The 14337-nt window shown below is 37.0% G+C and overlaps 1 protein-coding gene across 3 annotated transcripts; it reads left to right on the plus strand.

The window, feature by feature from the left end:
• Nucleotides 1-1379: 1379 nt before the first annotated feature.
• On the plus strand, nucleotides 1380-13872 carry LOC124775042 (cyclin-dependent kinase 6-like). 3 transcript variants are annotated; one of them, XM_047249821.1, is made up of 2 exons: nucleotides 1380-1455; nucleotides 10636-13872. In XM_047249821.1, exon 2 carries the CDS (start codon nucleotides 10652-10654, stop codon nucleotides 11567-11569), a length of 918 nt encoding a protein of 305 aa, XP_047105777.1. In that variant the 5' UTR covers nucleotides 1380-1455; nucleotides 10636-10651; the 3' UTR covers nucleotides 11570-13872. The 3 variants fall into 3 exon arrangements, with proteins under 3 accessions (XP_047105777.1, XP_047105776.1, XP_047105778.1); XM_047249820.1 differs by having other exon boundaries at nucleotides 1412-1530; XM_047249822.1 differs by having other exon boundaries at nucleotides 1434-1493.
• The last annotated feature ends 465 nt before the right edge of the window (nucleotides 13873-14337 follow it).

Below are 14337 nucleotides of genomic sequence, written 5' to 3' on the forward strand. Positions count from 1 at the left end.
GCGGGGTGGGGGGCACCATCATCAAGTTTTTGCCTCAGTTCGGAAATATCCAGAGCTGTGTGCCACAGAGATCCAGCCTCTGTTGTTCCTGATTTTCGTTAATGATGTAGACTCCAATGGATCCTCCTTGTAATTCACAAATGAAAACAACCTTGTTCTTAAAAGAAGATAGTGTTGTTCCAGCAACTCAAAAATCAGAAATCCTCTTCAGTGGATCCAAAGCCTAGTTTATCGAGAACAAGATGATGCTGGAGCATTGGCTGACACAGCAGCTGTTAAACCTTAGGACGTTTTCCGCTGATACCATCTTGCTTACAGAGCCAGGTTCACACATGCAACTAATGAGATGCCACATCTTGTGGCTTTCTGTAGAGGCATCACGAGCTACCTCTCATACAGGATACCACAAATTCTATGTAGTTGCACAGCTTTTAAAGCGGCATCAACTTAAATAATAAGGAGGGTATTAATGCTATATGGCATTAGAGCTACTACAAGAGTTAAATACGAGAGAGACAAACCCCGAAATAGAATTTGTACTGGAATAAATAAGGGACACATAAAACATTTACACGAAAATAACACTTGAAAACGGAAATGCTGTCTGTTATGGCAAACTAACCAACAGAACACACATATCATCTGCAGATATGCCACTCTTCCAAGATTTTAATATCTTACTGTATTCGCAAATCTAGGCATTTCAGGTAACTAATTTTTAGTTTAACAGCTGCCAAATCACACTTGGGAGCTATCTCCCACATATAATAAAAAATTTATACAGCACTTTGTCTCATAATTCATGAAGTTTGTACTACACACTTTTTTGGTTACATATTAAGTTTATTTAGTCATCCAAAAAACCCTTCAAGGTTGTGGTATGGGTCTACATCATTGGTTTACAAATATTGGCACACACACACACACACACACACACACACACACACACACAGAGAGAGAGAGAGAGAGAGAGAGAGAGAGAGAGTGAGTGAGAGAAATTTAAACATAGATTATATATAGTTTCAGGGGGTGCGAAAATATGCCTGTCGACCGCTGTTTGGCTCTTTCAGTAATAAAGTAGAATCACACAGAAATCGGCTGGAGTACGGTAGCAATTACTCCAAGATAACTATCACGTTTCGAAGTAGAGGCATGGTGGAGCAGTGGAGGATGCAAAATGGTGTAAGGGAGTACAAATTAGTTGAACTTTTTGTGACATGACTAAAGTTTAATGTCTTAAGGTACATCAGTGGAAATTGGCAGTTCACACATGCAACTGCACTGCTACTATTGTATGCCACTAGCTGTGGCGACACTTTTGTTGCGTGTATGAACCCGGCTTAAAGGTAATCTGTGGTTAAAATGTAAAACTGCTGTATCTTTGGCGTCAGCTGTAGAAGTGCTTTGTTCAGTTTGTTGATTAGCGCGTGGTAAAGTTTACAGTCGGTGTCTTCGGTATGTTTGAGCTGTCAGTTGCTTGTCGCTTTATTGCCGTATGTTATTTGTATTACCGCATTTGATGAGATAAAGGTAACTTAAGAAACTTTAGTGTAGCTGTGTACCAAGAATATTAATAGGTAGTGCTGAAACTCCTTGTTGCGAGGTGATAAGTTTCCAGTAGCTCTGTTTTCTTAACCATGAGACGTGATGTCGTGGTGTTGGAAAATTCAAAACAAGCTTTACGAATATTGATGTCCACGTTCTTTATGGGGGTCATAGTCTAATTTACATTTTTACTACGTTTTGCCAAGAACGGAGGAAAAAACGTTTAAGGAGCGTTATGAGGTGTACTAACATTAGCAAAGGAAAGCGTTTTTTTTTTTTTTTCAAGCATTGTAGAATTGCCGTTCATACAGGTTTGGACGTAAACTGTTTTGTAAATTTTACTGTTGAATTAAATCAAGAGAAACAGTTTATAACTGAAAAACTCACCGTTTGAGTTTTTCTGTTTAGGTACGTCGCAGCGATAACTTTTTGATAGTCTTATATTGTTGTATTCGGCCCATAGGCCTGTTTGACGCAACTCTCCATAATAGTCTGCCCTGTTCAATTCACTCCAGCTCTGTATATCTACTACAATCTTTAAAGCGTCGAAACTGCTTACTGTATTCAAGCTTTCCCTCTACAATTTTTATCTCTCACTAACCCCCCCCCCCCCCCCCCCCCCCCCACCAAATTTCTTCAACGCCTCAAGATGTATCCTATCAACCTATCCCATCTTTTAACTCAAGTTGTGCCGTAAATCTCTGTTATCCCCAAATTGATTCAGTAACTATTCATTAGTTCCTCAATCTACACACCTAATACTCAACATAATTAATTAATACCTGATTTCAAAACATCTGCCCTTTCGACAACACATCCGAACATTTAGGGCCTACATTTCTATTTGTTGTTGGCAGATTTATGTTTTAAGAAATATTTTTCTAGTCAGTTTGCATTTTGTGTATTGTTTTCTTCTGCAGTTGGCAGTTATTTTGCTGACCAGATAGAAATTTTTACTATGTCTTCTGTTCCTGATTTAAGTACACCCTGTTGCCCAACTTTTGCTATAACTGTTCATCTTGTAACCTTTTTTCAACATGCTGTTCATTCAGTTCTAATTATCTTCTAAATGCTTTTTGATCTCTGACAGAATTACAGTTTCGTAAACGAACTTAAAAATTTACTTCTTCTCTATACATTTTTGTTTCCTACTTTGCCCACAGTTTCCTTTATTGTTGGTGTTGAATAATGTGGTGTATCGGTTCCACGAGTGTCACTTAATCTTGTCCTTCACCTAATAGTGACAATATGATTTCTGTTCAAGATATAGGTCCTTTATACCTGCAGAATTTGGAAGAATGATTTATAAAGAATGTTCAAAAAGAAACGAGCCGGATGCATAATTACAGAAACCAATACCTATATGTTAGAAATATTGACTGTGGCTGTTGAGAAACCAGTCCCACTGTGACACAAGATGGTGAATGGCTGTCTCATAAAATTCCCAGGGCTGCATTGTTAACCAGTTCCGCACGGACAACTGGACATCTTGACCAAGGTGGCCCCCTTGTGAGTCACTTCCTGCAGCATGGGACAACAGTGAATGCCCAGCATTACTCGCAAACCTTCACCACCCTTCGCCAAGTGATGAAGTCAAAAGAATAACTGGGCAATCTCACCTGTGGGGTCATTCTGCTCCACGACAATGCAGAGCCTCATACAGCCAACACAGTCATGGCACTCCTGCAGAAATTGTAATCAGAGCTTCTTGGCCACCCTCCATACAGTCCCTGTGATTACCCCATTTTTGGTCCCCTTGAAAAGGTTCTGAGGGGCAAGCGATTCACCTTGGACGACGACATCCAGCTATATGTGCGGAAATGGTTAATATTGCAGCCTTGGGAATTTTATGAGACGGACATTCATTGCCTCATGCCACAGTGGACAAGTCTCTCAACAGCCAGGATCAGTACTTCTAATGTACAGGTTTCTGTAATTATGTCTCCAGCTTGTTTCTTTTTGAATGCCCCTTATACATCGTGTAATGATACTGTAAGCTGTATTGGAATGGCAGTGATTGGTCGGAATATTTATGACGGAGTTGCTTGGAGTTTGTCAGCGTAGCAAATTTTAATCTCAGTTTGAAACTTTCAGTGTTGTATGTTTGTTACCAAGCAGTTAATTCCACCAGATTGATCCAGTAGTATCTGAAGTAGGCCTATTTGAAAAGTCATGCACTCTGTTTATCATTAAATAAAGTAAATATAACCTAAGGATGGAATGGTTTTGGAGAAAACTTACATAGAGAACAGTGAGGTTCCATCATGATAACCCCCCTCCCTTCCATTTTTGCCTGGAGATTTTGGTTGTGATAACAGCATTGATCTGTAGTGCAGGTTGGGGTATATGTCACATTGAAAAGTGGTCATTTGTTGAGTGTCAGCAAAGCCAACATATGTAAATCGTCCCTTGAAGGGTAAATTGAGCTTTACATTCACTGCACACTTAATGCACTAGTCATTACAAATAACTAAAGCAGCAGGGTGAATCAAAATAGCTGTATCATATAATAGATTAATCGTTGAGTGTTTTCGTGCATATTATGAACATCAACTATGAAAAATGTAAGAAGGATCTCAGTTCAGTTCTTAAGAAAAAAAAAGCCATAGAAGATAACAACTTACCAAGTAGTGGAGGTGCTGAGTCATTGATAGACCCATAAATAGAACTGAGAACTTTGCTGGTTTTTGGCTGAATACTCTATGCCCCCCCCCCCCCTCCTGATCCCCTCTCCAGACACAAACACAAGCAAATGACTGTATGATTACATAGTGTTACAGTTGAATGCACAGTTCCAGTGCATCTCTGTGTATTGCATCTTGAATGGGGTGAGGGGTTGTGGTGGAGTGGAGTCAAAGGATGTGGGGAGTGATTGAGAGGGTTACGGAACTGCAGCCAACAGTTGTGAGGGAGGGGAGGCAGCGTGTGCATATACTATCTATTGCATAATCCCACTACCAGAACTTTCTGTGGCGTAATGAGGAGATAGCTGACGATGTTGATGGATATTTTTTTTTTTTTTTTTCAATTCAATTCTAACCTTTAGCACTTTGCATAAGGTTTTTTTTTTTTTAATAAAATTACCGATTTAGGCTATGCAATATTTATCTTCATGATCTCTCATTCTACTACAGTGCAGCAAGCCACAAACCCATACAAAATAACAAGAATCACAAGGTAGAAGCTGTAACAAACAAATTAAAACACCATTGCTGCTTAAGTAAAGTAATATAACCCTGTCTGTAATCAAGAAAGTAAAGCACGTGTGACAGTCACAAAAAGGAAGAAAACACTCAAAGAATAAAGGAAAAATAGTATGGAGAATTCTTAAAAAAAACTAAAAAGTAACCATAATGCAAATGACATTAAGTTCACAGATAAAAGCAATGCAAAATAATGAATTAATGAATTCATGGGGCTCCCATTCTACTGATAACTTCCTAACAGTGGGATCATTCCATGTCAATTCAATGCTGTAAAGTAACATTTTCAACCTGAACATCTCAGATTTCTTTCAAATTTGGTGCATTCAATGACCCAGATAAGAGATGGAAAAATACCAATTTGCAGATGTGTGTTACAACTGTGAAGAAAGTTACAGGTCTGGGAAGTTTGGAATTCGTGCAAAATTTACATGCAACTGTCACAACATAAATGACTGTAATTGTGGTTCTAATTCAGTGACAGCAATGAAAATGGTACCACTGGAAAGCCAACGAATAGACCTTTACATTGACATGCTACATGGCAAGTTTCTGAGAATTTTCATACTAAAGGTTATTGTCCTTGACATTGACCTTGAATATGTCAAAACACTCCATCTTCAATCTTTTTAAAAAATGTATTTAATTGCTCCAGTACGTTACTATAAATATGGTAAATATCAAGATGGCACACCAAAGGCATCATGCACAAATAATTATTTTGTCCATATCAATACACTATTGAAATGAAGAAGATATTGTACAAAAATATGGTTTACATTATTATAGTGATATAATGAATTATTTACATTACAGTTGTAATGAAAAGGCAATGAAAAGTTTTTAGATCTCTCCTCAGAATTCTCCAACTAAACTGTTAATGTTCACCAGAACTGGTGCAGGGAGATTGTATGTCCTTCCAGTTAGTGTCACTGGATCCACTCTTGTCACATTTTCTGATGACTCAAGTGTCTGGTTTATCAGGAAACACAAATGACGCAGACGATCCATGTGGATGCAAGAAGTGGACATTTACTTCTGTTTCTTCACATGTTTGTAAGACATATGCAACCTGCCAATGACTGTCATACAAACAGGCAACAAATCCATGTATGTTTGTTAACAGTGTTTCATTCATCATAGCAATCACTGACACTTCTCTTCTCACTAAAGAAGCAGAATATGTCTTTGTCTAAACCTTTGTTAACAGTATTACACAATGAAGCTTTTGGGTACTTGGAATCATCCTTGTATTTTTGAAATGTTGTTTTAGCTTGGCCGTATCTTCATCATGATAGGAAACCAATGTATAATGGAAGACACATAAAGGAATATTTTCCTTGCACCACTCAAAAAACTGTTGTGATGTCAAAATATGATTTTCTTAAGGTCACTTGAGGCTGGCAAGTCTTGCTAATCTCTTTACAGTCACCTAAATACTGAAGGCTACTATTTAAAATATAGAGTGCCAGATCTGATTCTACTTCCATCTTCACTTAAATCTTCTATGGAAATACCTGCTACAACTGAGGCAACATCTGCAGTGATTGTTGGGTTTTGCAATAATTTTTTTGTTCTACATTTACTTCAAAATTTTCCACCTAACAATACATTAGGATATTTGTTTATCATCCACTCCTGAACATTCTTTGAATTCTTCTGCTCTCTTGCATGACCTTCTTCCCTAAACGGGTTGCAACAATACAATTTTTACTTGAAATCCATTTCTTACTAAATATTACTTTACGACACATTTACACTGCACTTCGTTAAACAAGCCACAGCGTTGCGAAATATATAGAGATCAGTGGACTAATGGAACTATTTGAAATAAGTCTCTCTCTGATTGGCTGTTCACTAAAACAGGCTAATGTTGATTGGTTGAAATGAAAGTGTCTCTCATTGCCTGTTCACAGCTAGAAATATTAAAGAACTGGTCTGAATAAAAGTGACTGCTGTTGGCTGGTGTTACGGAAAAAACTGGGTACATAGCTGTTTACTGCAAGTTGACTGTGTACTTAAGTTGACAAAAAAAATTTTTGTGCATGATGCCTATGGTGTGCCATCTTGATATTTACCATATTTATAGTAACATAATGGAGCAATTGAATACAATTTTTTTTTTCAAAAAAAATTGAAGATGGGGTGTTTTGAGATATTCAGGGTCAATGACCTTTAGTATGAAAATTATCAGAAACCTGCCATGTGACATACAATGTAAAGGTCTATTTGTTAGCTTTCCAATGGTACCATTTTCATTGCTGTAACTGAATTAGAACCAAAATTACAGTCATTTATGTTATGACATACACATGTAAATTTAGCACAAATTCCAAACTTTCCAGACCTGTAACTTTCTTCGCAGTTGTAATGCTCCAAATTTGAAAGAAATCCGAGAGAGTCAGGTTGAGAGGTGTGTTGAATCGACATGGAATGACCCAGTGGCAGCAAACACATTAGTAGACAACCAAATGCAAACACAAGAGATCTAACCTGCCAGGTATTGTATTCACTACTAATAGACATTAGTTGGAAAACTAACATTCTAAGGGGATAAAGAAATCCATTGTCACTAAAAAGTGGTAATTCTTCTGATTGTGATGGTCTTTCATTTAATTCATACTATTGTGTGATACCATGTGAACCAAAACAGTGTGGTAAAGGAACCATATACTCTTAGAAAGATTATATAAAAATTTAAAGATGACGAAAGTAGAAAAAGCACAAAAAGTTTAACATATGATTTACTGTATATACTAATGTAACAGTACAGGGCTCTAAACTACTGCTGCAAGCCTGCTAAAAATGAAACAAACGCTGTAGAGAACACCTTTCTGTACAATGCTTAAAGTGCAAAGTGTCCACATGAAGCCTCCCTGATTTCCAAATGTGATTTAAAAGAAACCTGTTAGGAAGAGATACTTACGGTTTGCAGCATCATGTAAAGTAAGTAAACATTTTTTACAAAAAATTAATACATTTCTACATGGGTTCTTTTCATGGCATGTAAAATGTCTAGAAAATGCTCGTATATCAACCCTTGTGTGAACAAGCATATCAGGGATGGTGGAGCTTATTGCACCCACAGTTCTGTGGAAATCACCAATGGCATCTACAAGTGAGACACACACAGAATGTCTTTCACAAAACTCCGCAGGAGTAAATCCAGAGGTGTTAAGTCTGGTGATCAAAGTGGCCATTTGGTTAGTCTATTGTGTCCTAACCATTGTTGTGCAGATGTCCAGTTCAGGATGTCATGAAACAAACTCCGTTGCAGTGGTGCCCTATCCTGCTGGAAAATGACATTTCACTGAAGGTGAAGAAGCTGAAAGACAGCAAATTGCTGAAGCATTTCCAAATAAATGGTTCTTGCTATTGTTTGGTCAATGGTCAATGGAATACAACAACATCAAAATTTTAACACTGGTTTCCAGCTTCTGGGACTCTGTAACTAAAGAATCCATGGAAATATGTTTTGCTGATAATTTAATGAATCATGTCAGTGGCTTTCAGCTTGATGAAAATTGGAATCCTATTAATAAAATGATGCAGTCACAACATAATCGACATGCTCACTCGATACTTAGTGACTAGTTTGTTCTTACTTCACCACTGAGCGCTGCACACACAACTTGGCTGCTGCGCGCATGTCACCTCCTAATGCATGCGCTGTGAACCGCCAGTACGATTTGCATGCGCAGAATTCGCTGTAAATACCATGACTGTATCAGGTCTCTTCAGTACTTCGTCTACTCACTCGAGGATGGCCGGACGTCTCTGGGCCGAAATATCGTGGCAGAATGTTGATGGGATCTGGCTGCAAACCCAAAAATTACTGGAAGAAGCAAGTCTCTGTCTTATAAATTTTTTTAGATGCATTTGGAAATCACGGATGTTTTATGTGGACACACTGTATTATCCAAGTCCAATTTGTTTCTTCATCTGGTGTGAAATGTAGCACAATGTTTTGAATGAATTCATGTTACTAACCATAAATACCATGAAGTAGTACATGTGCAGATGACAGAGTTAGAATTCTGAGAGACTTCATTAACAGCATGCACAAAGTTTGCGAACTGTCACTGCAGATCATTCAGTCTGCTCTTCTGTGGGATAAAGTATGTTTAGCGAATGCACAGAGTTGCCTCAAAATATGGTAGCATAGAAAGTATAATGGTGTGAAAGAATGTAAAGTTCACAAGTTGCTTGTTTCATTGTCAAGATACAGTAGAAATTATTCTTGTAGTAGAGATAGATGCTTTTGGTTCCTTTATAAGAACTTGAATTTAATACTTCTAAGAGAGCCGTTCATCAGTCTTCAGTCAGAAGAATTTAAAATATTAATCTAAACTGATTAATTGATCACCCTGTCATAATAAAAGTTTGCTTTTATAAGAGTTCAGTGTCACTGCACAAGCTAATGGTATCCACTATCCTATTGCAAAATCATTTACATTAAAACAGTGCTTTAAACTCTTGTGCCGACAAGATATGAACATTCTTGTTATGTTTGTAATCAGCCAATGAATGAAAAGAAGTTTTCCTTATTGATTTAAATGTGAAGGTGTGACACCAGTGTAAAACAGTTGTCTCTGATTACAGAAAAGTTCACTCCTTCCAGTTCTCAACTTTTTTGATAAAGTGATACACTTATCAAAGAAGAATACAGACCCATTTTTCTTACCCTACTTGGCTGCCTGCTACTCAGTTATGCTTTCATGGAATTTTCTCTGGAGAGCAATCTGTAAATAAAGCCCTGTCAGGACATTCCTCATAACATGGTAGCATAAAGTAGCAAATTGACTAATTATCCCACATGGAAAAAAAGAAAGGAAAAAAAAAAAAACGAAATTCAGACTGGGAGAACTTAGTATGTGAACCGCTACACTGTTTGACCAAGGGCCACTTCTTTTTCAGATCTGTACACATTGCATTCCAGTGATTTTAAAGATGTACTTAGGAACTGTAATGCCCTCCTATGATATGAGGACCCAAATTCATCTACAAAAGTCGTATCCCAAATGATACAGGTTTACAAGTTGATGAAGGGAGCATTTTAAGTTTTATTGTCAGAGAGACTCATACAGTTAAAGAAGTGAAAATAACCTGATAATGTCAGGAATAGGGATTAATGGTCATAGAGCAAATGAAACATTGTATATATAGTTCCGTAGTGGTCCTATTGGATAATAAGGAAGAGTTAGCAATTAGATAAATTAATTGAGATGTTCAGTTCTACATCTGATTTTCCATTGTTTGAGTACTGTACAAATTAGATGGTCACTTACGCTGCAGAGGGCTTTTCAAAAGTCTTATAGTTCTTACAGTAATTTTCAAATACATTTACTCCATAATGCTATTTGTCACTAATTAAAAAATCAGTATAGTTTATAGTCATGTAGTACTAGTTAATTATTAATGACTTTTTAAAAATTATTCCACACCGTGGAAGGTATAGGATCTATTGAAGACAAAGAGTGAATGGACAGTATTGCCATGTTGTAAAATCCATTACTGCTAAGTTTTAGAGCCAGTATGTTGTCCTTCCTGAAATTTTTTGTACATCATCATTTAATGTCATTTATGACAGATATCATTGTCATTTTCAAGAAGACAAAAGTTTTTATGGCAAGCCACCTACTTTGTGCATAGGTTAAATGTACATAAAGGTAGTAACTGTAGACAGACTGCAGAATAATTTGTATTTTGCTGCTAAGTAATTTTTATGTGTCATCTGTAGCTAATCTGCCTTGATATCTACTTAAGAAAACTTCTCTATTTGTAGTTATGAATAGATTGTAGCGTGTTAGTAAAACATATTTCTCAAGCTTCAACTTAATGCCCTCTTTTAAAAAATGATTTTCCTTATACTGTGACTCTCTTTCAGACTCATCTCTGTGATAATGATGGATGCAGGAATTCAGAGTCATCCCAATTTTGAGATGTTGGCCCAGATAGGTAATGGTGCATACGGCACTGTTTACCGTGCACGTTCAGCGAGTGGCCAAATTGTGGCTGTAAAGAAAGTCCGTGTGAACCTTTCTGCTGATGGTATACCTTTGTCTACACTTCGGGAAGTTGTTCTTTTGAAGGAATTGGCTCAGTATGAACATCCGAATATAGTGAAACTACTGGATGTCTGCACGGGTCATAGAACAGAAACCGATCTGTATCTGTTTTTAGTGTTTGAACATTTGGAGCAGGATTTGTCTAATTACATTGAAAAGTGTCCCCGGTCTGGCATGGGAGCAAGCTTGGTGAGAGACATTATGTTCCAGACTCTGAGTGGTGTTGATTTTCTCCATAGTAAGCGTGTAATTCATCGAGATCTGAAACCTCAGAACATCCTGATTTCTTCTTCAGGAACAGTGAAGTTAGCAGACTTTGGGCTGGCTAAGACTTACGACTTTGAAATGCTACTTACTTCTGTTGTTGTAACCATATGGTATCGTGCTCCAGAGGTTCTTCTCAACTCAACATATGCTACACCAGTTGATATCTGGTCATGTGGTTGTATTATGGCTGAATTGTTTCTTCTGCGTCCTATATTTTGTGGAACATCAGAAGTTGATCAACTGGACAAGATATTCAGCATCTTAGGAACACCTCCTGAAACAAGTTGGCCAGAGCAGACACCATTACCTTGGTCTGTTTTCAAAAACTACACAGCTGCTGACCTGGAAGGGATGATGCCTGATTGCTCCCCAGATGGTCTGAATCTTTTGCAGAATTTGTTGATGTTTGACCCTTGTCAGAGAATCAGTGCTGCAAAAGCCTTAGCTCATCCTTATTTCAAGGAGCATGGATACATTGCACGCTAGTGGAACTGTATTTACTTGAATTCTCAGAAGAAAGAGGAATGTGCACAAGTACTTTGAGTTGATAAAAAGACTGCAATAAAATAAACAGTTTTGCTCACTCTATCACACTCCATTCCTGAAAAACTCAATATTGTGTATGTATATGAAACAGATGTTAGAACATGTTCATATTCTGAAAACACATATGATAAGTTTTAGATATGGGCATATTTTCAGTCCATAAATGTTGAAGAGTGATGGAAATTATACATGATAGTTAAAAGGCATTGTAATGAGGTTTTTATTAAATTTTCATTCACTTAAAAAGTGCCACTGCTCATAACTTTTGTAATATTAAAAGAAAATGCAGGTTATAAAGTCAAGAATAAGTAAGGAATTGTCTCAAGTCAGTTAATGGTCCAATTACATACATTTTGTAATAATCGTCAGAATGTGTAGAATTAGAAACCAGTATGTATTCCTGTGGACTGTACCATCTCAGTAGTCTTGGCATTTGTATTTTGAGCTTTAATGGTGAGTTCAAGAATGTTGCAGCTTTCGACTTTAATGTTGAATTTGAGAGATGTTTGCATGTTATGTGAGTTTTTTAAATTAGTTTAAGTACTGAGTTACAGCCACCATTTTGTATCTCAATTTTTGTGCAAGGTAATGTTTGCTGTGTGCCTTGCAACAGAGTGACGAAATTTTCATTTTCTTTGAAATGCTAAAGAAAATGGAATGTGTGTTTTAAATTCATTGGAGCTTTTACATCAAGAATATATATTTGTTGTGGCGTTACAGAGTATCCCATGGATATTTTGAAGTTGTACACAGTAATTATATTATTGGTACTCAACAAATGGGCATTCTCACATCCATGTTATTAGTACAGAAGCCCCACCCCTCCCCAACCCCATGAAAAATGAGTGATCGTAGGGCAATGAAACTTTGTGGAAACATTTGTAAGGGCTTGTGGAAGGAAAATAATGAATAAACCTCTGGAAGAAACACATACTAATTTCCAGATGAGAGGCTTCAAATCTGGTGATCTTGTTGGTTACACAGTTTGGAACAATTAGCCAATGGTTCTGTTTTCTTTAAATGTATTACAGACTAAGACAGTGACCTCACAAGCAGTGTGAGTTGGAGTTCTATAGTACATTGAAACATGTGAGGCCAAAGCACTTACCTCCCATAAAGAGGTACCACTTGCTGATAAGCATATCACAGTACATGTGCTGTTCAGACTGCATGTCTTTGGTCCTTTGGGAGTTACTCGAAGAAAAATGGAGCAATCATGAACTGTACAGTGAAGCCACACCACACAGTGATGCATTCAGTATGCAGGGCAACTTCAAAAATGTTTGTGGGCAATGACTGTCCCCAAATTTGAGTGTGTTCACTGTCCCATTGAGTGTAATGTGTGTTTCACCACTCCGCAAAGTGTTCCAAGGCCACAGGTCGTCAACTTTAACCCTTGCAAGAAACATAGGAACAAAATCTACTTGAATGTCTGCATCACATGGCAAAAGTTGGTGAGTAATGTGAGGTTTGTACATATACCATTTCACAATTGATCACAGCACTTTTTGAGTGATGGAGCATGCAGTGTTCAACTATTGTAACACATTTTGTGCACTGATTGGAGCTCACACATTGCCTCCAGCATTCTCAGCTTTGGCAACAGTAACTTTTTCAACAATTTGTAGTGCAATTGGCAGTCACTTCTCCAGTGAGCTAACCGAATCATTTGCCGATCATTCCAAACTGTGTAACCACCTAGATCACCAGATTTGAACCCTCTCAAGTGGAAATCAAAATGTGTTACTTTCAGTGATTTATTTGTTATTTCACTTCCATGTGTTCACACAAATTTTTCCATAAAGTTTCATTGACCCACAATCACTTGTTTTTCATGTGGCCCTATTAAGTAGCAAAAGTTTAATTATAATGATCCTGTATTTATTATAAAAATGTGTGAGCTGTTCATGTATAATATAGAGATACATATTAGTCATCTGGGGATAGCAAATATTATAGACTTAGTAAAAAATTTTACATTGTTTTGATATTGTTAATATTCAGTTTTCATGTGTGTTGAAAATTAGCATCTCAACAATGATTAATTTTAAGTTTGTAGTACTATAAAATCTTCGGATAAACCTCAGAGCTGTGAATGATGTGCCTTTGTTTAATAGTCTGTTCATTGGATGATGTGCAGAAACCAGTTAATACTGGTACTAGATGTTTGTACTCAGTGTCCACAAAATGTATTAAATTTTAATATTGTTATAACATTTGCAAAACATGACTTATTTCTTGTACTCTGTTCTGTGTTTTATTTATTTTTCATTATGGAAAAAAATATCCGCCAATGTATCAGACAACATAAAAAATGTGTTTTAGTAATTCTAATGGCTATGATGTTGCTTCTTGTAGACAGTTAAAATCTTACACTGACTTGAAAGGATTATGTTTAAGCTATCTTTGTAATCAGTCAGTGACTCCAAACACATTGCCCAACAGACTTGGATAAGACGTAGTAACACCTTTCTTCAAAGATGGAGATAAGCAAGCCACCTCTAATTACAGAGCTGTACTTCACTTTCCAATCTTTTCAGATAATGTTTGAGAAAGTTATCTATGATAGACTGCTGACCAATTAATGACACAGAATTTATTAACTAGCCTGTCACCTGTGGCTGTCTTAAAGGATTCTCCATGGAGAAAGTAATACAGGACTCTCAAATAAATTGCCAATTGCTGGCGGAGCTAAACAGGAAAAATTA

This window comes from Schistocerca piceifrons, chromosome 2, assembly GCF_021461385.2.
Source record: "Schistocerca piceifrons isolate TAMUIC-IGC-003096 chromosome 2, iqSchPice1.1, whole genome shotgun sequence".
Taxonomy (NCBI): Eukaryota; Metazoa; Arthropoda; class Insecta; order Orthoptera; family Acrididae; genus Schistocerca; species Schistocerca piceifrons.